At 42.1% G+C, this 25313-nt stretch overlaps 1 protein-coding gene across 11 annotated transcripts in view; it reads left to right on the top strand.

Moving 5' to 3' along the window:
• The window catches only part of LOC139769984 (fibrillin-1), a 29491-nt gene that overhangs the window by 325 nt on the left and 3853 nt on the right, over nt 1-25313 (top strand). For 2 of the 11 annotated variants that reach the window (XM_071701553.1, XM_071701547.1), the window contains exons 2-37: nt 217-509; nt 1768-2111; nt 9009-9091; nt 10721-10828; nt 10969-11103; nt 11229-11331; nt 11534-11718; nt 11958-12206; nt 12401-12556; nt 12871-13155; nt 13344-13466; nt 13695-13943; nt 14193-14312; nt 14674-14889; nt 15101-15300; nt 15640-15820; nt 15920-16225; nt 16478-16819; nt 17149-17274; nt 17393-17726; nt 17941-18107; nt 18318-18646; nt 18999-19425; nt 19502-19855; nt 20069-20182; nt 20377-20535; nt 20608-20822; nt 21138-21495; nt 21599-21744; nt 21891-21999; nt 22084-22362; nt 23303-23728; nt 24058-24306; nt 24416-24619; nt 24705-24830; nt 24904-25143. In XM_071701553.1, coding sequence (XP_071557654.1) covers nt 1972-2111; nt 9009-9091; nt 10721-10828; nt 10969-11103; nt 11229-11331; nt 11534-11718; nt 11958-12206; nt 12401-12556; nt 12871-13155; nt 13344-13466; nt 13695-13943; nt 14193-14312; nt 14674-14889; nt 15101-15300; nt 15640-15820; nt 15920-16225; nt 16478-16819; nt 17149-17274; nt 17393-17726; nt 17941-18107; nt 18318-18646; nt 18999-19425; nt 19502-19855; nt 20069-20182; nt 20377-20535; nt 20608-20822; nt 21138-21495; nt 21599-21744; nt 21891-21999; nt 22084-22362; nt 23303-23728; nt 24058-24306; nt 24416-24619; nt 24705-24830; nt 24904-25143 — 7543 coding nt within the window. In that variant the 5' untranslated portion in view covers nt 217-509; nt 1768-1971. Of the gene's footprint in view, nt 1-119; nt 510-1680; nt 2112-9008; nt 9092-10720; nt 10829-10968; nt 11104-11228; nt 11332-11533; nt 11719-11957; nt 12207-12400; nt 12557-12870; nt 13156-13343; nt 13467-13694; nt 13944-14192; nt 14313-14673; nt 14890-15100; nt 15301-15639; nt 15821-15919; nt 16226-16477; nt 16820-17148; nt 17275-17392; nt 17727-17940; nt 18108-18317; nt 18647-18998; nt 19426-19501; nt 19856-20068; nt 20183-20376; nt 20536-20607; nt 20823-21137; nt 21496-21598; nt 21745-21890; nt 22000-22083; nt 22363-23302; nt 23729-24057; nt 24307-24415; nt 24620-24704; nt 24831-24903; nt 25144-25313 lie in introns of those variants that run through there. The other 9 variants (XM_071701554.1, XM_071701557.1, XM_071701552.1 and 6 more) reach the window with 7 other exon arrangements.

Here is a 25313-nt window from a genome sequence, read left to right as displayed (position 1 = left end):
ATTTAATATTTGAATTAAATATTTCATGTTTTAAAGCATTTGAATATATGTAACCACAGAAAAATTGCCTTGAGTTTCAAATTGATTTAAATATGTGTAATCACAAAAATAATTTTCAGTTAGTCTTAATCTTTAAATGATCTCTCGAAGATCTTGTCTAGTCCCATACGTTAGATAGAGAAAATTGAGCACCACGTCGTCGATCGTATCATACAGATCATCCGCGGTACGAGTCAGGGATTAGATCGAGTCGCGAATCTGTATTGGGGCTCGATTCGCGGAGTGCTGATCTAAGCGAGCGATTTTTTGAGAATGATCTTTGATCGCGGCACTCGGCTCGTTCACGCGTGATCGCGTGCGCCGTTGGAGATCACAACGAATACAGTTAATTCGCGATATGCGCGATCGCCGACCAGCCCACGCGTGTGTCGCAGATCTGTTAGCGCGAATATTTGCGAGCGACTCGTGCTAGTTATGGAATTATACTAGACTGCTGTTCATTTAAACAGGTACGTCCGAAAGGGTTTGAGACTTTCTAACTCGTCGCGATGAAAATTTTATTTTTCAAAAGAAGGAGAATCCTTGTCTTTTTCAAAAATATTCTTCCCCCTTTTTTTTTAAATAAACTTTCTTGTTTTCGGGGAAAAAACTTCGAAAAAAAATCTGAAATTTCTTCGAGAAAAGAGGAAGTGTGAGACAAAAGAAAATTGATTTTTTTCTTGTTCTTTTATTCTTATAATTTATTCGTATAAATTATTACGTAACCAAACGAATTTTTCTCGGAAATTTTCGCTTCCACGCAAAGAGGAGCTCTCAATAGGCCCGATAACGCCGTGGTACAGACTTTACGAGCTCATTCGTTACGGTGGTGAAACGCTCAAAGCTGAAACGCTCCGCTCGAGGTCCTATCTCAATTCATTCCGCTCGTAATAGGACGTGCGAACAAGGCCTGTTCTTTTTTCGCGGGAATCGCTTAAGTTTATGGAAGTTTAAAGATAGCCTTCAAACGCCAGTCACGCATTTGCGTTATGATAACGAGTAGAAGCTGCACGAGTGGCGCGCGATTTTGCCAGATACGCTCCTTTAATTAAAACCTCTTTTTTCTTCTTTTGCTTAAAAAAGGAAGCTAGATAGTTCACTCGGTATCAATCTTTTCAAGAAATAAACAAAAATAATTTTTTTAATAGAAAAATAATTACCATATTTCTATAGTTTTTAGATCTTTGTAAAAAAGATGAAAAATCTGCATGTCTAGCATAGTAAATTGCTATTTATCCAATTAAAAAAATATTATAAAGTATGAATTCTTAAATATATCACAGACGAGAGAATAAAATTAAAGTATTCCTAAAACACTCGTTGAATTTATAAATTATTTTCTATATTCTACGGCGTTAAAATGATGTAAATGCATTTTAGTAAAGAGATAAATTACTCGCCGCGGCAATGCGAATTTAATCGTAAATTCTCGCTTCTCGCTCGCCAAAACGCAATGGTGGATATTTATATCAGAAGATAGTTGCTTCTATCTCGTCGTACTAATTTGGCGCTTCCGGAAAGACATCACAGTCACGAGCGAGTTATCGCATATATATTATGTTTCTCGGCGAGAATTCACGCGGTAAAATAGGAAAAGAAGGATGCATAAGTTTCGTATGAAAATTTTTCTTTCTAATTAAGCGACATATGTGTGACGCGTCAAGTAATTCCCGAACGATTCGAGCTTAACTTCGAAATAATAAAATTAAACAAGCATTTGCGGAGCAGGAGGCGCTATAAAAGAGCTCGAAATTGTCTTTGTATGACGGTGGAATGATCGCGACGACTTGGGATAATTCCTCGAGATCGACCAAGGATCATGCGTGTTAGATGCGCAAGTATCGACGAGACCGCGAGTTAAGAGGATAATCCAGGATAGTGTCGAAGAAGAAATCGGATCGGAGATAGGGAGCTGCGAGTTCCCTGCGCAGGATGTTCGCACTGCTACTACTGACGGCCTGGATCGTCCTGGCATCGCAATTCGTCCAGGATGGGGTAGCGACGGGTCAACGTTACACCCCGAGTCCGACCCAAGATCTGGACAATACTTTGCAATCGGTGCCACCCCTCGGGTGAGTATTCGCAATACAAGTGATCGCAAGATCGCGAAACTCTAGTAGCAGACAAATTTCTAGCTATTTCCTCTTCTAATCACAGAGTCAACGCTGCCATGAGAATGTGTCGATTAGAATCTCATGATCGAAATAGTGTCACGAATCGGGAAATAGGTATTTAAAAAACGGACAATATTTCAGAATAAGATAATTATATATAGGCAGCAAAAGATGTCTCAGTGTAATGACGAAATGTCACATTCAGCGTCCTTGACGAACTACGACCGGTCACTTAAAAAGATTAAATCGTCCCAACGCGCGAGAACGCGAGAACAAGCCCGGTACTTATTTCGCTAACAGCGCGGATCTCTCGCGAATGATTCCGATGATTTTCCTCGCGCGACCACCGTCCTCGTGAGTTAAATGACGCGATAACACCTAATTAGGTTATCGGAGTGTTACGTTATACGCGGCGCGCGTGAATTCTGGCTAAGCGATCGCGCCCATTTTTTCGCAACGGGAGTCAAGTCGCGCCGATAAAGTCCTGCACTTGCATGATGTTTTCGCGGCCGTGCGGAAAGCACGATGAGATAATAAACGGTATTAACCACGGTGCGCGCGCGCACGTCCATCCATCCATTGCGGTCAATTGACAATGGTATGCGCGCGAGTATGGCAGACACATTTTTCCCCGCGTGCGTGCCGAGCGCGATTTATCCAGCTTCCTCCGGAAATTTCTGGTGGCTTCCACGCCCGGAAGTCCCGTAAAATATTTAAGAAATTATAACGAGACCATGCAAATAAAATATATGCACACATATGCTTATCTCATAGGAATGCGTTAAAAGAGAAGATTGGCTTGCTTGCATAATTGCGCGAATTATCACAATTCTAATCCGCGTGGGAATATCTGCGGATCTAGTCTCATGAAATAATCTCTCATGGCTGGTTTCGACACTAATTTCCATTACTAATTTTATCGTTATAATATACCGTGACTGGGATGGATACTAATCGCGTCTCGTCGAAACTCGGACAGAAATTAATCCGCTTACGACACGCAAGCGACAAGTTGTATGCCGCTACGAAATTATTCGATTTATTCGAATCATATACGTTATTTGATTACAGCTTCTCCTACGACCTACGTAAAAGCGATATATTTACAATTTTTAATTTGCATTGGCTCTGCCGTGTGACACAGGCTTTAGAAATTATAATCTTGCTAGGCGGAGTCGGGAATATGAATAAGCTCGCTACATTATCTTTACATTTAGAGGAATACAAATGATAAATGACAAAGTTCAACTATTGTAGGGCACCCGTTATCTGTAGTTCGCTGATTACGCGTTTTACGATCCTTCGCATGTTTCGTCGAGGCGGGACAAACATCGTTCCATTTTGGTTGTCGCACCTTCTCGTTTAAACGCACACACTTTCAAAGCTCTCGTACGCCCTACGCGGCGTATTTCGGATGCCTGCACGATCAAATTCAGACGGATGCCGACGATGAGATGGCAATACGTCGGACGGAGGTCCCATCGGAATTGTAGCTAATTGACGTTATGGTATTAATAACGCTCTTAAATGTCGCCGATTAAGTAACGCTATCTAAACAATGCTTTTAATTGCCTCTGACAGAACGCCCATTAATTACGTCTACATTAGCGAGGAGCTCGTTTAACCCTTCCGGTCGTGTATAACGTTCCCTTTGTCGGAACGTTCAGTTGCGGTTTAAATTGTTTGGAAATTAAAAAGATATTTTTCATCGATACTTTTTGGAGCTTTTTAATTTAAATTCTTGCTGCTCTTGTAATTTGTAATTTGTAACTAATAATTTTTAATCTGCACTTTGACCTACAAATAAATCAAAATACTTGTAACTCACATAATTTGAAACCAGCAATTTAGCCCAAAATACTTATAAAAATTTGTATTTATCGAAACTTTCTAAACATAATTTTGCGCTTTATATCTGAAAAGTAAATCCACCTCGCACAATGTTATAAAACGATCAACTCGATGAAGAGCAAAATTGGATTAGAAAATCCGAATATACGATAAAATTGTAAGGGTCCAGTAAACTTTTACTCAGGAGCAGGCACTTCCTTCTCTTCCGTGCGAGCTGCAGCAGCTGCATTATCCGGTTGATAAACGCCGCGTCTCCGTTAATTAATTAACAGCGCGGAGATGGAATGCGGACGGGCGGGCGTGATAAGGCGGCCGCGCGCGGAGCACCCCGCGCGGAATACGATTCGCACGTTTCGCGGCACCGCGGTTTTTATCGGCGCCGCGCGAGATGACCCGTTCACCGTCATCCGGTGCGTCTATGAGCGTATTGTGCTGGGCGATTCATCATTCCGCCGAATGATGAATGATACCCTCGCGCGGAGCCCCGACGTGCCGTTCGTCGTCGTCCCCGATCGTCACTGATAACGCTCCGAGGGAGCCGCGCGAATGATCGAGCCGCGTAATCCGCGAAAAAGACGATCCCCTCGCCTGGGATGGACGCGCTGGTGCGCGACCGGCGAAGAAATATCACCGGGCATTAGAATAATGGAACAATGCTATCGGAGATAACGTTACCGTAGCAAATCTGAAGCCTCCATCTAGTCTTCCAACCCCTCTCCCCCTTTTTTTAAACGTCACTCAATTTTATATGCACGTAGCATGGTGGTACGTTCTTAGACGCGCCGGGCGTTCGAGATTGGAGTCCGTAGATAAGAGGACCTCGGCACATCGCACATCATTTACGCGATCTGCTGGAGGACAGTTCAGACGTCTAACGTTGCTCTCGTTTAATGGGACAACGTGAAAAATAGGATACAAGGTCGGTTTTAAGTCTAACGGGATCGCCACTTAAAATTATCCATGGTTAGTTCGAAGTACTTAGACTGATTTAAGCCGCGTATTACGCGACGCCGCGCCGGCGCGGCAGGAAGTGAAGAAGCAATTCCTAGGGATGTAGGGGCGGTTAGCATTAGAGCTGCTGTCGCAACCTTTAGCGCGACTCCGTGACGAGGCGCCGTTCATATTTTATCGATCGTCTGTTAATTGGTTTAAAACGAAAAAAGGAAGACAGAGAAAAAAGGGAAAAAGAAAGTGGGTGGTAGTTATAAATGAATAAAAGACTTCAATATGGCAATCCAATGAATGATCGACATGTCGACTCGAGTTTCTATAAAATAATAAATGAAACAGAGCCAACATGATAATCAATTACAGAAAATCTTGGTAGCCTAATAATAATAATAATAATAATAATAATGTGAATTGTATATATTTTTCAAAACTAAATTTATTTTTGTACTTTTTACTTTAATATTTTTTTGCTCGCCTCGTATCGTCTCCGTTACACTTTGAGCTTTATTCGAAAATGAGACACTCATATTTCAATACCTGAAGGCACTAATCCTGGAGAAAATTTTGTTACGAGTGTACAGGAAGCAACGTCGAAGTAATGAAGCTGTCAGCAACCGAAGGTTGTTAAACCTAACCGACATGCACTGTGTAACGATAAGAAGCACGTCACGTATCAAGCTGTTTTTCCGTCGCTCATCGCGCCGACTAATTTTGATTTAGAGCGTAATTTAAGATCGTTACTGTCCGCGCGCGATCGTAATGCAATAATTTCCGACATGAGCAGACAAATGATTACGGCGAGTCGCGCCGCGCCGGGATTGCGATGCCGTGGGCGAAGTTCCACAAGCCGGAAGTATTCCGGGGTAGTTTTGCTAACTTAAAAGTTTCGAGATTCCACGATTTTAGAGAGACGTCACTTGACGCGGGACGAATTTAGGAATATCGCGGTATCGGTGCTCGATGTCTTCGAGCACCAATGTAATTGCCGTTGTGTCGCAACACTACGCGTCGCGACCAATTGCACTTGTGACACAACGCTCGTTTAAGGAGGACTGCAAACAATTGCCCGCACCGTGCTTTTTGCGGTGGCGATCCTTCGCGCGTGAAACACTATTGTTTGCTCGCCCCTAATCGCGATGGGAAAGCGACCGCTTTTGATCGCCTTAATTTTAATGGCCCGCAATTCGCGCTATTTGTTTCGAAGCTATTGTTATAGTTTCCAATTGGACACTCTCGCAAGCAGTTAATCACCCGCATTAATTAGGTCTATGTTATCCAGATGCTCGTCGTTTGTACGACTCCATTATTGTCCATTAACACACTATTAATTCATTATAGATGATAATAATTAATAAAAAATTACTCGATTTTTATGAAAAGTGCTGATATTACATTGATATCCGAAAAAATATATTAATATTTAATCAAGTGGTTTCTCGCGGGATTTAGGAACAGTTTGAAACGTCCACTCGGAAAAATATTGCGATAAATAAACTCAAATCAAATTCTAAAAACTAAAAATGTTAAAATTATGAAAAATGAGGAAAGCGTAAAGAAAATGAGACTTGCGTTTCCGTCAGAGAGATGAGCGCGAGCGCGAAAAGATCTTCAAATAAAGATATCGGCCGATGAACACACGTTGCGCATTGATTTCAGGGCTCGTTAGGACACGTTATCATTACAGGCGGGTGTTAAAATTACACCCTACCGACACGGTTAACGGCACGGCCACGTGTTGATCGGCGTGCGATCGGACACTGCGATACAAGTTCGATTGGTGGGCCAATCTCCCAAGGAGCATCCCATTTACATACAGATTGGATTAAAGCTTTCGGGTTGGGAGGTGATGATCGACCGCGTCCTCGTAATTCCGTCGCCAATTATCATTATTATTGTTATTACCACTCGAGCGCGGGCCTCGCTATAATTTTCCAATTAACGGCGCGTATCAAAGTTAGTCATCTCGCCGATTTCGAACGTTTGCCGTTGATGACAACCGGCGTTTTAACGGGATTTTATCGTCGTCGAGGAAACGATAATAAGAGCGAAAATACAAAGGGAGACGGATGCAAGCGGGGTTCACCGGGATTCACCGGGTGAGAGAGATTTACTCCTTAAACGAGTTTTCGGGGAAGAGTTGAGCAAGCTCTTTACGATACCAAATTACCTAAATGGCGCGGTTGCTTTTCTTTTTCGAAATTCAGGAATGCCACACGAGATCGTTCACCGGCGTAATCGCGCGTGTAAACATCCGTCTAAGGTATAACACCCCGAGCAGTTAGTGGGCCACTGTTTGAGCAAGATTGCTTCATCACGCGCTGTGCACACACGTTTAATATCGCCTTACAAGCGCGCCCGCTGTAATGCCCCCGCCCGCGGAGAGACGATACGCGCCAGGCGTGTAAAACGCGTATGTCAGAAGTCACGGAGGAGATATACGCGCGAAAAGGAAGAGCGCGAAGGAGATGCCGGACACGCGAGACGCGAGTGCATTAATCTCCCTCGCGCTAGCGAAACGAGAAACGAAGCGCGGGGACGAGTTGCCGCGTTCTCTCGGGACCCCGCTAACGCACGCAGGGCACGCGAGGGAATGCAAAGGCCGGCCGTTTGCAGCTGGGAGAACCTCCGCGCGATCTCGAGGGATCTTAAAATCGCAGAATCTTGGATTTTATCTCCGGAACTCGAGTATTCCAGCGGAATGTCCCAGGCGCAATAAAAAATTCTGGAGGAAAATTCTCTCTACGGTCAAAGAATCGTCGAATTGATGGACCTCGGAGTTCAAAGTCCTCCGAACCGCAGCCCTACAAACCGTGTTAGATAACGATCGCGTTATCGCCGCGCGATAAAAAATGGCGTGACGTGAAAGAGAGCCGGCGCAATGCTTGTAGCGTTCGCGCGATTGCGGCGGTCGAGGGGGCCTTTAAGTGGCGGCGTTTAAAGCCACGGTTAGGAGGCAGCTGACGTTAATTACAAGGCGCCAGATGTGAATGGCCGCCTTGTTCCGAGGTGGCACTCCGCTCTCTTTCCATTCTTCCTTTTTCTTTTTCTGTATCTCTCTCGCTCTCTCTTTACGCTCATCTCTTCATTCTCTTCTTGCGCGTGCCACGATGCCGCGGAAACGCCGCGTTTCCGCCTACGGCGCCTCTTCAAGCCGGCGCCATAAAGAACGACCTATGACTCATGATTTATCCCTGCTTTCGTAACTTCGGAAACTGATAAAGAAGCTTTTTGCGATTCGAGAAAGTTCATAAATTTTTAGGAAATTTAAACAAAGTTAGAAAAGATGTTATACAAAACAACAGTCCCCTAGTTCTGTAATAATTGTACGATTTGCTCATTTTAATAAGTAACAATAAACCTATTTGATCATTAGGCTATTATAAGGTTTGTGATATAAGGGCGGCATCGGCAGTGTGGTCTAGTGGTAGAGCGCCAGACTCGTAATCTGAGGAACCAGGTTCGAGTCCACTAGTCCACTAGAGCCATGTAAACATGGAATGTTTTTCCGAAGCTGCGCCCCTCCGTGCAAGATAGGCTCTTGTGCGGAGCAAACTGGGCTCCGTCTTTCGGAAAGAGACGTTAAGCCGTTGGTCCAAAGGGTTAAAGTGAGATGAGAAAGGGTAGTAGTGTAAAGGTTTGGGTAACGTTCCTTATAAAAACAACTTGCAAACCCTGCGGGGATAAGCAATAAAGACAGTTTACAGTTAAGGTTTGTGATATAGATGTGTTAACACGTGACACTGTCGTTTCGTTATTTCTGTTAAAAATTATATAAGTAGTCCGATTTCTCCCTTAAATTTCATCAAATTATTTTTATTTAAGTTTATTTATAATACATATTATATTATTTATAACGTATATATTTAATATATTATATATAATTTTTATTTGAATGTTTAAGTTTAACATCACTGTTTCCTTAAAAAAAAACCATTTCTCAATCTCGAATGTAAACTTAATTAAACATTAACATATTTTTCTAAATAATCAAATAAATCTCATATTTATATAGAAACTGAAAAATATACTGAAACATATTGAAAATGCATCTAGGCCGAACGTATGCAGATCGAGGTATAAAAATTATTGCTGTCCGGGATGGTCGAAGAAACTGGAAACAGGCCTGTGCGTCATTCGTAAGTAAAAGCGATAAAATTTTATTAAAACTTCACAATATATTGTATCATTGGAGAGTAATCGAGACGGCGACACAATGAGAAAACGTGAAAGAGAACTAGCTATGAAATAAAATTCAATAAAAAAAATAAAGAAAATTGCTTACAAACTAAAATCACAAGATAAACATACGATTGTTTTATTCTTCCTCAAATATAATAAATTAAAATTAATTAACCCATTGGCTGTGTAAGAGAATTTTACTATTTGGGCCAAAAGTGTGTTGAAAAAAAAGTTCATCGGATTATTATGAAACTTGATACCCTTATGTTTTTAGGGTCTCTGAATCCGAATATGTCAGATTTACAAAATTCAAAATGGCGGGTCCAATATGGCGGATCAAAATGACAAAAAATGGTCTGATTTTCATGAAATTTGGTACCTTTATGTTTTGAAAATCTGACTTCATATTCGGATTCAGAGACCCAAAAAACATAAGGGTACCAAATTTCATGAAAATCAGACCATTTTTTGTAATTTTGATCCGCCATATTGGATCCGCTATTTTGAATTTTGAAAATCTGACTTCATATTCGGATTCAGAGACCCAAAAAACATAAGGGTACCAAATTTCATGAAAATCAGACCTTTTTTTATAATTTTGATCCGCCATATTGGATCCGCCATTTTGAATTTTGTACATCTGACTTCGGATTCGTAATCAGCGACCCCAGAAACCCCCGAGTAACAAGTTTCAAGCAAATTCAGAAAGTTTTACTTTGTTTTTTCTACGTTGCGGCTATAGCCGTCATACACACTCTTGGCCACTTTTGTTTTTGCGGCTATAGCCGTCATACACAGTCAACGGGTTAATTACATTGTATCGTAATTACATCATTCTTATAAAGAAAGAAGTAGAATTTAAAATATATAGTAATACCTAAATTGAATAATAAAGCCATACTGACAATAATAAAGCAAGCAACGATCCAGGACACAATGACCCATATCCTTACGATCCTAGCGCAATCGGACCTCCCGCGAGATACTCACGGGATGGAAAGCGGTTATTAATATCGGGGGCGAGAGAAATCACCTATCATTACCGATACTGCCCGGGAATGATAACGATCGATGCAATTACGTAACGGACAAATGGACATTTATGCGACACGAACGGTCGCCTCGAATAAAACTGGTTTAATGACCTGTTATGCGCTTCCTGTTGATCGCATTGTCTGGCAATGTGGCCGCACTTCGCTCGTGATCTGCATTCCGGTCCTCACAATTTCCGGGTGTCTGACAATGTTATTGACAGAGTAATTGTTAATTCATGATACATCTCATTCCGCGGTGTCGCCTTCCAATTAAAATTATAATTATTATAAATCTATATCACTGAAATGTAACTTTTAGTATATATAGCAATAAAATAATAAAGTAGTGCATTTTTTTTCTTTTTTGTTTATGTAAAAAATTATAAACGTAAAACAATCCTAATTTTCTGCTTTTGAATATTTTCACTGCAGTTAGTGAGATATCTCTATTAAAAAATAAAACAGAAGGTTGTAATAACGTTAATACAAAATTGAAGATACCGTGAAATTGAAGACAAGCTTGGATTTTAAATACTGTTAATTCTGTTTTAGCAATTTGCGCAAGACGCTGCGGCTCTGTTGGAAGATGCATAAGGCCCAATATCTGTTTATGCGAGGGCGGCGTCGTCGCTTCCTCCTGTGGCAACGGCCAAAGCAAAGGTGAGACATTACCGAATGTCTTTCAGTTTTCTAGATCAATTTTTTTCATAAAATTGTTAGTAATTTTTAAGCATCTTTTAAAACAACGGTGGATTTGTTGTAACTAAAATTTGTTACTCAACCAATATATCATCACCCAGTCATCACCCACGAGAACGGAAGTGGCGGCGATCGCGGCGACACCGGCAGATGTAGGGTCCATTGCATAAACGGAAACTGCGTCGACGGCCGATGTCAGTGTCGCAGTGGATACCAGGGAGAATTCTGCAATGAACGTAAGTGGAATTAGCGTAAATTAAAATAAATCTTAGGGCGATCATTATATATGCTGAAAAAGAGAAAAGGAAACAAAAAAATTATTTTCGTAAAAACAACTAATCGAAAATCATTGTTTAATTAGCAATTTGTCGCGAGCCCTGCTTGAATCAAGGAAGATGCATCGGTCCAGATCGTTGCGCCTGCATCTACGGGTACACCGGAAGACGTTGCGAAACCGATTACAGGTAGGATAAACTTGGGTAAGATGACTAAGATGGCCATAGAGGAAAGATGGCCAACCCATGTTTATTCGATGTTTCATGGCGAGCTAGCTTGAAAGAAAGAAAGTTGGCTATCTTTCCTCTATGGTCATCTTACCCGAATTTACCCTAAGATAACAAAACGTATCTCCGTATCGCCGAGTTACTTTCACGATGTACGTTTCAGGACCGGACCCTGCTTCACCAAAGTAAAAAACGGCCAATGCTTGGCGAGTCTTCAAGGGGTGGTTTGCACGCGACAGTTGTGCTGCGCCACCGTGGGCAAGGGCTGGGGTCACCCCTGCGAGAAGTGCCCGGTCAGATTAGATTGTGAATTGGGTTACCTAAAGACCAACCAGGGTCAATGCGTCGGTACGTCATGTTAACTTCTAGTTACTTGTAACTTTTGACGTATTATCACTTCAGACATCACTTAATCAATGAAACGTATAATTCAACGCGAAAATTTTAGCGTTACTAGAATAAATCATAATTATATTCGATTATATTTGTAATTATATATTAATTACATATTATATAATAAATCACAAATTATTAAAATAAATAAATAATAATAATATTAATAAAAGGACTTCTTGCAATGTCTTTAGATATCAACGAGTGCGAAGCGATTCCCGGGCTTTGCGAGGGTGGAAAGTGCTTGAACACTCCCGGCTCATTTACCTGTGAGTGCCCCGAGGGACAAGCGAGGGATCCCGAGACCAATGAGTGCAAGGACAGGGACGAGTGCCAGGAGGAAGGCATCTGCGCGGACGGTCGATGCATAAACACGAACGGCGGCTATTACTGCCACTGTAACCCGGGATTCATACAGAGCCAGGATCGCAAATTTTGCATCGGTGACTAAATTATTGTCACGAGAATATTACCGGATTAAATATTATAAATAAAAGTCCCTTCAAAATTTTAGATTATCTCTGGTATTATCCTTTCAATCGTTTTATTCTTTTACGAAATTTCTTGTCTTGAATTCTCTCGCGCCTTCTTACTAATTTCTTAATTTCTTAATTGACGATTAATTATTGCTCATCAGATGGCAGACAAGGATTGTGTTATACAGCGGTGAACCGTAACGGACAATGCAGGAATCGGCTTGCGATGCGATTGAGTAAAAAGGATTGTTGCTGCGGCAAGAATATGGGTCGAGGATGGGGCGATGAATGCTTCATCTGTCCCAATCCTGGCAGTGGTACGTACACGTTTTCAGAAGATCACGCGAAACGATACGTCTTCATACATTTTCGTAATTCTTTTCACAGTATTTGAACCATTTAAGTTAAAATCAATTTTACCGATTTGCGGAATTTTGCAAATGGCCTGATCGCGATTCGTTCGACCACAGATATATAGCTTTGAGCGAATACTCAGAAAGATCTCTTCATCGAAGAGTCATGCGAAACAAAACTAAAGACGGCTTAGACTCGCGAAAAATCGACTAGATAAAAGCGAGCGACTACGGCGACTGACAAATTCTACAGGATCCACGTTATTACTCAATTGTAGACGATTACAACAGGCTTTGCTCGCAACTGCAGTCGATCACCGAGGTGAACGAGTGCGCGCTACGGCCGGACATCTGCGGCGACGGCAAGTGCATCGACACCAAGGAGGGCTACGAGTGCGAATGCTATCCGGGTTTCACGAGAAAGCCCGGCGGTAGATGCGAGGACGTGGACGAGTGTCAGTTGGATTACTGCCAGGGCGGAATCTGTCGCAATTATCCCGGCAGCTTCGCCTGCGACTGCCCACCCGGCTTCGTCGTCTCCGGCGAGGGCAGATATTGCACCGGTAAAAACCATTACTCGAATCCTTTTTCCACGTAATAGTAGTATTAATCATGATAAAAGCAACATATAATGACGATAATTGCAATAACAATAGCAGTTGTGTTAAAAAAAATTTCGAAATATTACATTAATAAGATAATCAGTAATAGCGTACACAAGGCCTGATCTGGATAAATATTATCTTTTCAGATCATGACGAATGCCAAGACACAGGCATGTGCACCAACGGACATTGCATCAACATGAACGGATCTTTTAAGTGCAAATGCAACGATGGTTACACGCTGTCGCCGACGAGGAATACATGCATAGGTAAGGAACGTAAAAAGTAACGTGCAATAAATATCATATTATACATATATAAGATACTTTGCAAGAGTCGGAGTTTTCAGAAGCTGAAAGATGTTTTATTTCGACTTATCAATCCTCGATTCTGTAAAACAACTATAAATTAAAGTAATGAATAATAAGAAGATATTTCCGAGATAGCGTAAGAAGTAGTTGCGCGACAATTTGTCCGAACTTTCTTTTTCTTTTCAGACATCAACGAGTGTGTAGAAAATCCGAGGATCTGCCTAAACGGCCGCTGCGAGAACACGCCAGGGTCCTATCATTGTATCTGTCAATCAGGCTTCACTCCCTCGAGGGACAATACGTTCTGCGTGGACATGGACGAATGCTCCACGAGCGGGATGTGCGAGAATGGCAAGTGCGTCAACATGGAGGGCTCCTTCAAGTGCGTGTGCGACTCCGGCTTCAGGATCGGTCCCGATCTGAGCCACTGCATCGGTATTGATCTCATTAAGCGACTAACAATCGCGAAAATAAAGACCTAGAGTTTTACAATTCCGCGTAATCTAGATTTTCAACGTTTCGGTGATTTAACGTTCGAGAAGTTTAATCGAGCATTTAAATCCTGCGACATTTCTTAACGACGATAAAATGATATTATTTGACTTTCAAACATTTAAAGATGGAATTAAACGAGAAAGATACAAATGACTATTTATAATCGCTTAATGTTAACTGTTCTTCAAGATATCGACGAATGTGTAAATTTACCGTGCCAAAATGGACGTTGCATCAATACGGCTGGTAGTTTCCGGTGTGAGTGTCACCCGGGATTCAATCTGGGTCCTGACGGAAGGTCCTGTCTAGGTTCGTACGAGTTATTTTCTGTCCCCAATATAATATACAAAATAAAAAGTAAATAATCAGAATAAACGATTAAACGCTCTTTAAATCAAATATTTTTTTTCCAATAATAAAACGTTCATTAAATTAAAATCTGGATATTATTTCTGTCTCTTGGTTGCACTTTAGATAACTTTGCGATCAAGTCTCGCATTAAGTGTTTTCCAAAGCAAGATTGATATCAATTTTATCAAGAAATGACAAAGCTACAACTTCACTTATAGAGCGCTTTTTCTATCTTGCACTACTAATTTAATCAGATAATTCAATATTTGATTGTTTAACGAAAAATTAAATTTCTATCGGATGACTCCGCGCTGGTCAGATACGAGAAGAGATCTGTGCTATTCGCAGTACAGAGACGGCCAATGCTCTAACCCGACGTCCACCGCCGTGACAAAGTCCAGTTGTTGCTGCTGCACGGTGATCCTGGGCCAGCCGATGGGCTGGGGTAGCACCTGCCAACCTTGCCCGCTTCCGGACACCCGGGAGTTCGAAGCTCTATGCCCGCATGGCGCCGGAATGACTTATAATGGCGACGGTAAGACATCATAACGAACATTTCACTTGAAAACTCGAATATCAGTCATTTCTACGTTTACAAAAAACACTAATATTGTAACAACTTTACAATTCGAAAATGTTCTAAATAACACACAATTTTTTTAAATGTCAGTATCGTAAAATTTAGAACCCAATTCCTTTCAATTCTTTTAATTCGATGAATAATTTTTATTTGATTGCCGTTGCAGACATCAACGAGTGCGCCCAGAACCCCAACATTTGCGTCAATGGCGGATGTGAGAATCTTATGGGAACATATCGGTGTATCTGCGACAACGGATACGAAGTGGATGCAACTGGGAAAATATGCAGCGACATTAATGAATGCGAGCTGGAGGATTCCTTGTGTAGCGGCGGACAGTGTCGAAATACACCCGGTAGTTTCCAGGTAATTATTAATTTATTTTTCATTAAGTGACAAAGAAAGAAAGAAAATTGTCATTTGTCGTTTAAGCTTTTTAGAAGACAAACTGATCAACTGTACGAAATAAAAAGTAAAAGAAATTGATAAAGTTATAAACTAATTATGTGGTTTTTATACTAAAATTAAAAAATTATGAAAATGAAGTTGATCAGTTTAGCTTCTGTAAGGCTCGTTTATTAATTATCTAATTTACACTCCGTTGTATATCCATAGATTTTGTTTTAATATCATTTTGCGTTTGTAAATTTATTTTATTTGAAGCATAAATATCGTGAATTATCGACAGCGTCATTTTACTCGCAGTGCATCTGTCCGACGGGCATGAGGTACAATACGCAGAACCAAATGTGCGAGGATGTGGACGAGTGCGACGAATTAGGACCGGACGTGTGCTTCAACGGCGTTTGCATCAACACTCCGGGAGCCTACGAGTGCGAGTGTTCCCCAGGGTACATTCTCGATAACACCGGTCACATTTGCATGGGTACGGATAATTCCAAATAACGATGGGATACGTCTCCCGCTGTAAGTATAAATAAAATAAATATAAAATATAGACGGGGTTTTGGTCCTTCGATTCTAGACAATCGGAAGGGCTCCTGCTGGACCAAAATGATTGACGGTCGCTGCGAGAACAACCTGCCGAAAGTGACTTTGCGCTCGGAGTGCTGTTGCTCGGTCGGGGTGGCCTGGGGCAGCCCCTGCGAGATCTGTGACCACTCCCTCTGCGAGTGCTCGAAGGGCTACGCGAAGGTGGACGGCAAGGGCTGCGCGGACATCAACGAGTGCGAGCTCAACAGCGGGATCTGCAAAGGGGGTGGCACCTGCGTCAACACAGACGGCTCGTATCGTTGCGAGTGTCCCCCTGGCCTCACTTTGGACGCAACGCGTAAGCCGATAATGTCGGATTTTTACAGATATCACATATCGATCCGTTTCTCATTAAAATCGGATTGTAAAAATTATAAAAATATTACAAAGAAATATAACTATTTAAAACTCCAGGAATCATACAAAAATTTATAGAAGATATATTTCTTATAAGAAACTGAAGATTTTTCGGGTTATTATTCAATTATTTTCAAACCGTGGACCTATTTTGAAATATCCTCTATATTTTTTCTCAATATCTCGATTACAGACACCACTTGCATCGACACCAGGCAAGAAATATGCTACCTGGACTATCGTCACGGCCAGTGCACTAGTCCCATAGAGGGTCACTTCTCCAAAAGCCTCTGCTGCTGTTCCGTAGGCCGCGCCTGGGGCAGCGACAAATGCGAACTGTGCCCTAAACTGGGCACGCAGGCCCATGCCGAGTTGTGCCCGCGGGGGGACGGCTTCACTGAGCGTCAGGATATCAACGAGTGCGTCGAGTTCCCGGGCATGTGTCTGAACGGTAGATGCAAGAACACGATCGGCAGCTACAGTTGCAAGTGCAATCAGGGCTTCGCGCTCGACGAGCACGGTATCAAGTGCAACGGTAAGTAGTTTCTTTGGAGAATCTTGAAACTAAGGATTTAAAAAAATCAGATCTCAAACAATAATCCTTCTTTTTTGAATTTCGAGTTCTAGAATTATAAAAAAATCTATTTCTTATACTGATACGTCTTGCACTAGGTCTATTCTCAGTCTAAAATGTCCTAAAAAATATTAATAAATATTTATATAATATAAAACAATACAGAAAGCTCTTATAAGATATTTCTAAGCAACGTCTCTTCAATGATAAATTCTTCAACCAATTTGAAATTAATGTTTTTCTGTCAACATTTGGAAAAACATTCTAAATAAATAACGTAAAATTTTCAGACATCGACGAGTGCGAGATCATGCGTGGCGTATGTGGTAATGGCACCTGCAGGAACACACCCGGCAATTTTCAGTGCGACTGTAATTCTGGCTATCGCAGTAGTGACATCATGAAAATTTGCATGGGTACAGTATAAAAAATTAAATTTTTAATTTAAATCTAATTAGTTTAACTCAGAAATTTAATATAAAATTTTCTGAATTTGAAGATTATAATTTCGAGATGTAATGCGAAACATTCCAGACATAAACGAGTGCGAAGAGACGCCAGGACTATGTCGCGGTGGCACGTGTATCAATACTGAAGGAAGCTTCAACTGTCAGTGTCCTCCAGGACACGAGCTGGGGCCTGACAAGCAGTCCTGCAAGGACATCGACGAGTGCTCGAGAACCAGCGGTATATGCTCGAACGGCGTCTGCGAGAACATGATGGGCACCTATCAATGTATATGCGACGACGGCTATCAGCAGACAGGCCTCAGATCTCATTGTGAAGACATCAACGAGTGCGCGATTGGTAACGGCGGCTGCGAAGAAATTTGCCTGAATACGCCGGGCAGCTTTTCCTGTTCCTGCCGGTGAGGGATTATATCTTTGTTTTCCAATGCACAGATAAAGTCTCTCAGAATTATCATCTGTGTGAATATTTAAATGCCGATCAATCTATGAAGTACTTGCCAGTCTATGAAGAATTATTATATACATTATAGTTAATCTAGCTTTCCTAATTATCTATAATTGTGCTAATTGAAATCTTAAAGAGATTATAATTATTTATTATTCGCGAGACAGCACCGGCTACGCTTTGAACCTAGACGGCCGGACCTGCGCGGATGTTGACGAGTGCAAGGAGAATCCTCGAATCTGCAACGGCGGTAAATGTCGGAATACACCGGGCGGCTACGTATGCAACTGCACGAACGGCTTGCTGCCAGGAAGGGATGGTATATCTTGCATAGGTAAACTTTTTATCTGTTACTGCTCTGGAGGTCGATCATGTATCTTTTCCCTTACGGCGGGAACGTGAAAAGTGAAAAGTTTCACCATTGAAGTTAATGGCGAAAATTTTCACTTTTCACATTTCCGCCCTAAGGGAAAAAGTTACAAGATCGCTTACCCTGCAAATAAAATCATCTGCTGTGTCGTTTACACGTCGTTTATTTCGTCAGACGTCGACGAGTGCGCGACACAGCCGCGGATATGCGGATACGGTGAGTGCTACAACACAATCGGCTCCTTCAACTGCCGCTGCGAGGAGGGATACTCGGTGAAGCCGGCGGAAGGATGGGGGTGCACCGACGATGACGAATGTCGGCTGAACGCTTATTCCTGTAGCGAGTTCGCCGAATGCCAAAACACCCAGGGCTCATACGTGTGCACCTGTCACGAGGGCTTCACTGGGAACGGGATCGAGTGCTGGGACATCAACGAATGCTCCACGAACAATGGCGGTTGCGACTCCAATGCGCACTGTATCAACACCGAGGGTTCCTTTAAGGTATCTACTGAATTCGTGATGACTGTCGAGATTTCTGATTGCAATTGTAACCATTACGAATCAGAATCTGGCTGCAGATGCAGGCAATAAATATCCACTATCAAGATTTGATATTAAAATGTTCGGTGGAATTGTTTTGAGTTATTTGGAGTTGTATCTTAGAGTTTTCTTGATATCACCAAAAGATTTCTAAGACTTCTGATTGTTTTTCAGAATATTCAGAGAAAATAACGAGAGGAAAAGAAGGGAGAGAAAAGAGGGAGAGAGGGAGAATATTTCAACAATATATCTTATGATTTGCCATCGCCAAGCATTTTGGTGTTAATTCGTCTTGCTAAAACTGTTCTCGTAGTGCGTGTGCGACGCTGGCTTTCGAGGCGACGGCTACAGCTGCAAGGACATCGACGAGTGCACGGAGGACAGCACGCTGTGCGAGAATGGACATTGCCTGAACTACCCGGGCGCTTATCGCTGCGAGTGCGAGATGGGCTTCATGCATCCGGATGAACGTAACGAGCAGGCGTGCGTGGACATCAACGAGTGCGAGATGTTCAGTAATCTCTGCGTCTTCGGCCGCTGCGAGAACATCTTCGGCATGTTCCGCTGCGAGTGCAACGAGGGCTACAAGCTCGACGGTTCCGGCGGTAACTGCACCGACGTGGACGAATGCGAGAGCCCGCAGTCCTGCCAGTACGGCACCTGCATCAACACGCAGGGCAAGTACATCTGCAGATGTCCGCCGGATCACGAACTGGTGGAAGCCGGGAATGCCTGCGTTGGTAGGTTTTCCATTCATTCACACTTTCTTTGCGTTCCTACAATTTTTATCCTTCTAATTTCGCGCTGGTCACGCAGACAGACGCGAATCGCTTTGCTTCACCGGCTACGAGCACGGTACCGGACGACCCCAGTGCATCTTCGACGTGGCATCGTCAGTGACGAAGGCAACGTGTTGCTGCAGCATCGGCACCGCGTGGGGCAATCGTTGCGAGGAGTGTCCGCAGGTCGGCACGAAAGAGTACGAGCAATTGTGCCCCAGCGGACCAGGGTATAGGCCGAATCGCGTAACCGTTATTCTGGAAGACATCAATGAGTGCGAGGAGCATGAGAATATCTGCCAGAATGGGCACTGCACTAACACATTCGGTAGTTTTATGTGTTCCTGTAACGAAGGCTTCATCCTGGACGATTCTAAGACTAGTTGCATCGGTAATGAAAACATATGCATTATTTCAAAGATTATATCAATTTATATAATCCATAGTCCCTTTTTCAAAAAATTAAATATAAACTTGAGTTGTTTTAAATCTTGATATCTTCAGATAGTTAAATCTTCAAGTTCTCGGAAAGTTTCCGATCTTGTAAATGTTCTTGTGCTAAAATAGTAAGATATGTTTAAATAACACAAAAAAATTATTACAGACATAAACGAGTGCGCGTTGCATCCGCGGATATGCGGCGTAGGATACTGCATCAACGATCAAGGGAAATACCATTGCGAGTGTCCTGAAGGATACATGGCGATGCCTGGAGGAAGTTAGTACAATAGAAAAAAATTATTTAATTGTATTTTCTTTATTTTATTATTATTTAATTTAATATAACTAATTGGAGCAACATATTATCGAAAATTGTGATAAAAAATTTAAATTCTAATTTAAAAAATTTCATTCAAATTATAATGAAAAGAATCGATGTAAATAATCGACGACTATTGTGCGTCCCCTTAGAGGAGTGTGTCGACATGAGAAAGGAGTTCTGCTACCTTACTTATGATTCTGGACAGTGTCTTAATCCCATGGTGCAACCGCAGACAAAAATGTTGTGCTGCTGTTCCATGGGAGCCGCGTGGGGCAGCCTCTGTGAGAAATGTCCTGGCGAAAGAACCCGTAAGTATCCGAATGATTCAAACAATTTGTACATACCAAATAAAATTAATGATAATCGTTCGCTATCTGCAGGCGAACACGAGATTCTCTGCGGACTGGTGCCGGGCCAGATCATGAACCCAATCACAAATCATTCTGAAGAGATCGATGAGTGCGCTCTGATGCCGACCATGTGCACTCACGGCCGTTGCATGAATACGCCCGGCAGTTTCGAGTGTCAGTGCGACCGCGGCTACATTTATGACCAAGACTCACATCAGTGTATTGACGAGAACGAGTGTCAACAGGTGCGACTTTTGACGTTTTGACTGAAAGATCCTGACTTCTTTTGACCCGTGAAGAAAAAAGCAGGATTACTATTATAATATATGAATCTCTTAGAAACCAAATAATGAACTCTGATAAACTCTGATAAACTTCATGAAATAAAATGTAGAGAAAATCAGCAAAATTAAAATCATGTACTCTGATACTGCAAATATTAAGAATTATCAGAAGTGAAGTTGATCAGTTTGACTTCCGAGAAGATAATCAATACAACTAACGAATAGCTGCCATTTATGATAAACTAAGTTCCTCAACATTATTTTTATTGTTCTCAGATACCGAATCCCTGCAGCGGAAACGCGCAGTGCATTAACCAGCAGGGCTATTTCGAGTGCGTGTGTCCGGCCGGCTACAAACTCGGGCCCAGTCAACACGATTGCGTTGACATCGACGAATGTTACGAGCGAGCGGGCATTTGTAGCAATGGGGCGTGCAACAACTTACAAGGCAGCTTCCAGTGCATCTGCCATTCCGGATTCTCGTTGACTCGCGACAGGGACAATTGCGTCGATATCGACGAATGCCAACGCAATCCGAATATATGCAACAACGGCACTTGCATCAACACCTTAGGCTCTTACAAGTGCCAATGCTATCAAGGATTCAAGCTCAGTCCGAACAACGACTGTGCGGGTGAGTCGGTAACTGCACTTGGAAATACTTTACAGTTCTTCAATTAGTAAAATATTTATCCGTGCGTGTGTCTCGATGTTTTAACTTAACAAATTGGTTCTAGATATTAATGAATGTCGAATCATGCCGTTTTTGTGCCGAAATGGCCGATGTCGGAACACGATCGGCGGTTTTGTTTGCGAGTGTGCGGACGGCTACGTGTTGGCGCAAGACGGCCAGCATTGTCGCGATATCGACGAGTGTCATGAGGTGTGTCTTACAAATTTTGACAGAAAATATTCCTCAAAAATTGGAGATGGCCAATAAATTTAATACTCCTACATTAAGAACCCTAAATAGGGTACAGATTTATAAATAATCGACACGTGTTGATACTAAAAGTTAATATCTTGCAGATACCGGCATTATGTCCAGCTCCAGGGAAATGTCAGAATTTAATGGGATCTTACATATGTACCTGTCCGCTAGGATACGAGCTGGACCATTCCAGGAAGAAATGCGTTGGTCCGTAAAAATTTACATTAAATCGTATTATGATTACTTGCCGCGTTTTTGGATACTTTCTAAACGCGATTCACATTCGTACAGACATAGACGAGTGCGTAGAGACAAGGGACATTTGTGAGAACGGACGATGCATCAATACGGAGGGCGGGGTGATTTGCGAGTGCCCAGTCGGATATCGGTTGAGTGACAGACCGAACTCGTTGAAGTGTATCGACGTGAGGGAGGAACAATGCTACGATAATTATAGACGAGGCCAGTGCACCTTCCCACGAGAGGGTGGGATGACCAAGAAGCATTGCTGCTGCACGATGGGCAAGGCTTGGGGCCGTTACTGCGAGCAGTGTCCACCCGAAAATAGCGGTAAAAGATATTTCTATAAAAATTAATTATGGTTTTCAGTTCCCTTCGTGAGGTCGCCATTTTGTAGGCTGTTAAAGTGTTCTTAAGGTCCATCCTGAAAAGATTTTTTTGGGCCAGATCTTTCAGTCCAGCAGTGATTGGCCATTGGAGCATAATAAAAATTAATTTTAATTTGCTTTGAAAATTGTCGCAATTTTTTTAAATATTAAAAAAAAATTATGCAATTAATTAGCAGTTACTATAAAAAATCTATTATGTATAGTAACTTTTGATATCGCAGATTAAGAAATATCAGAAAAAAGACAAGCCATAATAATATAAATTAACAATTTAAGTTCGCGTTATGATTATACATAATCTGAAAGATAACAGAATTATGCACGAACAATCATATTCATCCAATTCAATGGCTACTCCGCTGTTTCGAGCACGTTAAAGGCTACTATTGGAGGAGAGAATTTGTAGTAGGGGTGTGTAAGTTCCATCCTCCTTGACCTCCTTCTAGTCCCAATCCCCCACCTGTCACGTTTTAGAAATGCCACGTCTTTCGAACGGACTAGGTCAGTAAACCAGTGAGGTGTTAAAGGTTATCCGGTTCCGCTTAGCTGTTTTTTAAATATGACCCTCGTGCCTCCATTCAACTCGGATATAGACACTTTTATGTTTCGCTGCCCGCGTATTCAATGGATATTCTCAAAAAATTCAGGAAGAAATAAGAATAATTAATTAAAAGGTTCTTTTATCGTGAAAAAGTTTGTCACATAAAATAAAACAATTCTCAATATCAGAACCAATCTGAGAGACATCAAAGAAAGAGCTACATTATTATTAATTAACAATTAACAATTAATTAATTAATAACTTAAAATGTATGCGTTATAATTAGAAAGTAAGAGTAATTTAGAAAGTAAGAGAATTATGCACAATTATATTCATCCAGAGGAGTTCAAGAGGATGTGCCCGGAAGGACCGGGGCGGGATGACACTGGAATCGATCTGAACGAGTGCCTGTTTATGCCGGATGCCTGTTCCGGTGGCGAGTGCATCAACACGGACGGCTCGTTCCGATGCGAGTGTCCGACGGGATACGTGCTGGACGAAACCGGGAGGCGATGTGTGGATAGTAACGAGTGCCTGACCGTGCAGAATATCTGCGGTAACGGCACTTGCCGCAACATCGACGGCGGCTTCGAGTGCTCCTGCAATGACGGATACGCACCCGGAGCTCATCAGGTGTGCGAAGATGTGAACGAGTGCCTGGAGCTGGGTAATCAGTGCGCCTTCCGTTGCCACAACGCGCTGGGTTCCTTCCGATGCATCTGCCCGTATGGATACACTCTGGCACCAGACGGCCGTCATTGCGTAGGTAATTGGAAATCGCCGTTAATTTCTTAACGTTTACCTAATTCTATTACAAATCGTTAACAAAACAGAAATGCGATCGATTTTAATTTTTAAATTAATTTAGTACAAATCACGTCTAATCTCACACACGGTGATTTAAATTCACAATTGGATTTAGACCAGATAAGATAAAAAAAACTCTCCTTTTAGCTAGCAATCTGCTGATAAGGGAATATTTATAGATATAAACGAGCAGATGCTCGTAATACCAACAAGTCTAACAATAAGTTGGACATTAATACTCGCCCCTACATTGCGAAGAAGAAGATTAAGATAAATTCTCATTTCTAGACGTCGACGAATGCGCAACGCCGGCGAACGACTGCAGATTCCAGTGCAAGAATTTAATCGGCACCTTCATGTGCATTTGCCCGCCTGGCTACCAGAAGATAGGGATGGCAGACGAGTGCAAGGACATCAACGAGTGCTCCATCAACTCCGGCCTCTGCCAGCACGGACGTTGCGTTAACTTGGAGGGAAGTTACCAGTGCCTCTGCTACGACGGTTTCGAGCAAAGCGCCGACGGAAAGTCGTGTATCGGTATGAAGCGCGATAAAGATATGCGATTTTAGATAATAAATAGAAATATTAGCGAACGCGGTCGAGAGATGCTGAAGACAGAAATATGCTCGTGCTTCCATATGACCAGACCGAAGAGTCGGCTATTGCTTCCTGCAAACGATCGGCGGGAGATGCACCGCCAGAACCTCGGAACTACGCACGGTTACGAAGGCGGACTGTTGCTGCACGATGGGAGCGGCTTGGGGGCCGCATTGCGAGATCTGTCCGTCCAGAGAATCCGACAATTATAACGAGCTTTGTCTGGACAAAGGATTCTCCGTGGACGGACAAGGTGCGCAATAATATTATCTATCTCGTTATCTCGATTGTATCTATCTATTTATTTTTTTTCGCTCGGAATTGATGTAAACTTTCAGATATCGATGAGTGCAAAACCATACCTGATCTCTGCAGGAATGGCCTTTGCATCAACACCCTCGGCTCCTACAGGTGCATCTGCAATAAAGGCTACAAAGCCGATAAGTCTGGCATTCAATGTATCGGTAAGTTTCTCCAGCCATTTAAGTTTAATAAGTAATTAGGCTTGTGACGATGAGTAACGAAATGAAATCGCAGATATTAACGAGTGCGAGTTAACGCCAAAACCCTGCAAGTATAATTGTCAAAACACCGAGGGCAGCTTCATCTGTTCTTGTCCATCGGGCTTTATCCTGAATCCCGACGGTATTAGCTGCAGAGATTTGGATGAATGCGCAACCGGAAATCACCTGTGTCAGCAAAATTGTATAAATACACCGGGAAGCTACACTTGCGATTGTCAGGAAGGCTACACTCAACAGGGGGATGCGTGCCATGGTTACGTATCTTCTAATTTACTGTGCTATTAAAAATTAGCATTATGTACATACATTAGTATTATATACATATAGTATATTTTATATATTATATATTATAACTTTATAAAATATTTAGAAGAATATTTTATATAGCAAAAAAACATTAATTATACATATATTAGTACATAT

This window comes from Temnothorax nylanderi, unplaced genomic scaffold (assembly GCF_030848795.1).
Source record: "Temnothorax nylanderi isolate EJ_2023f unplaced genomic scaffold, tnyl_v1.0 TNYL_tig0026_pilon, whole genome shotgun sequence".
In the NCBI taxonomy this organism is placed as follows: Eukaryota; Metazoa; Arthropoda; class Insecta; order Hymenoptera; family Formicidae; genus Temnothorax; species Temnothorax nylanderi.
The sequence above is the reverse complement of the archived record's forward strand: the minus strand, read 5'-3'. Positions and strand labels throughout refer to the sequence as shown.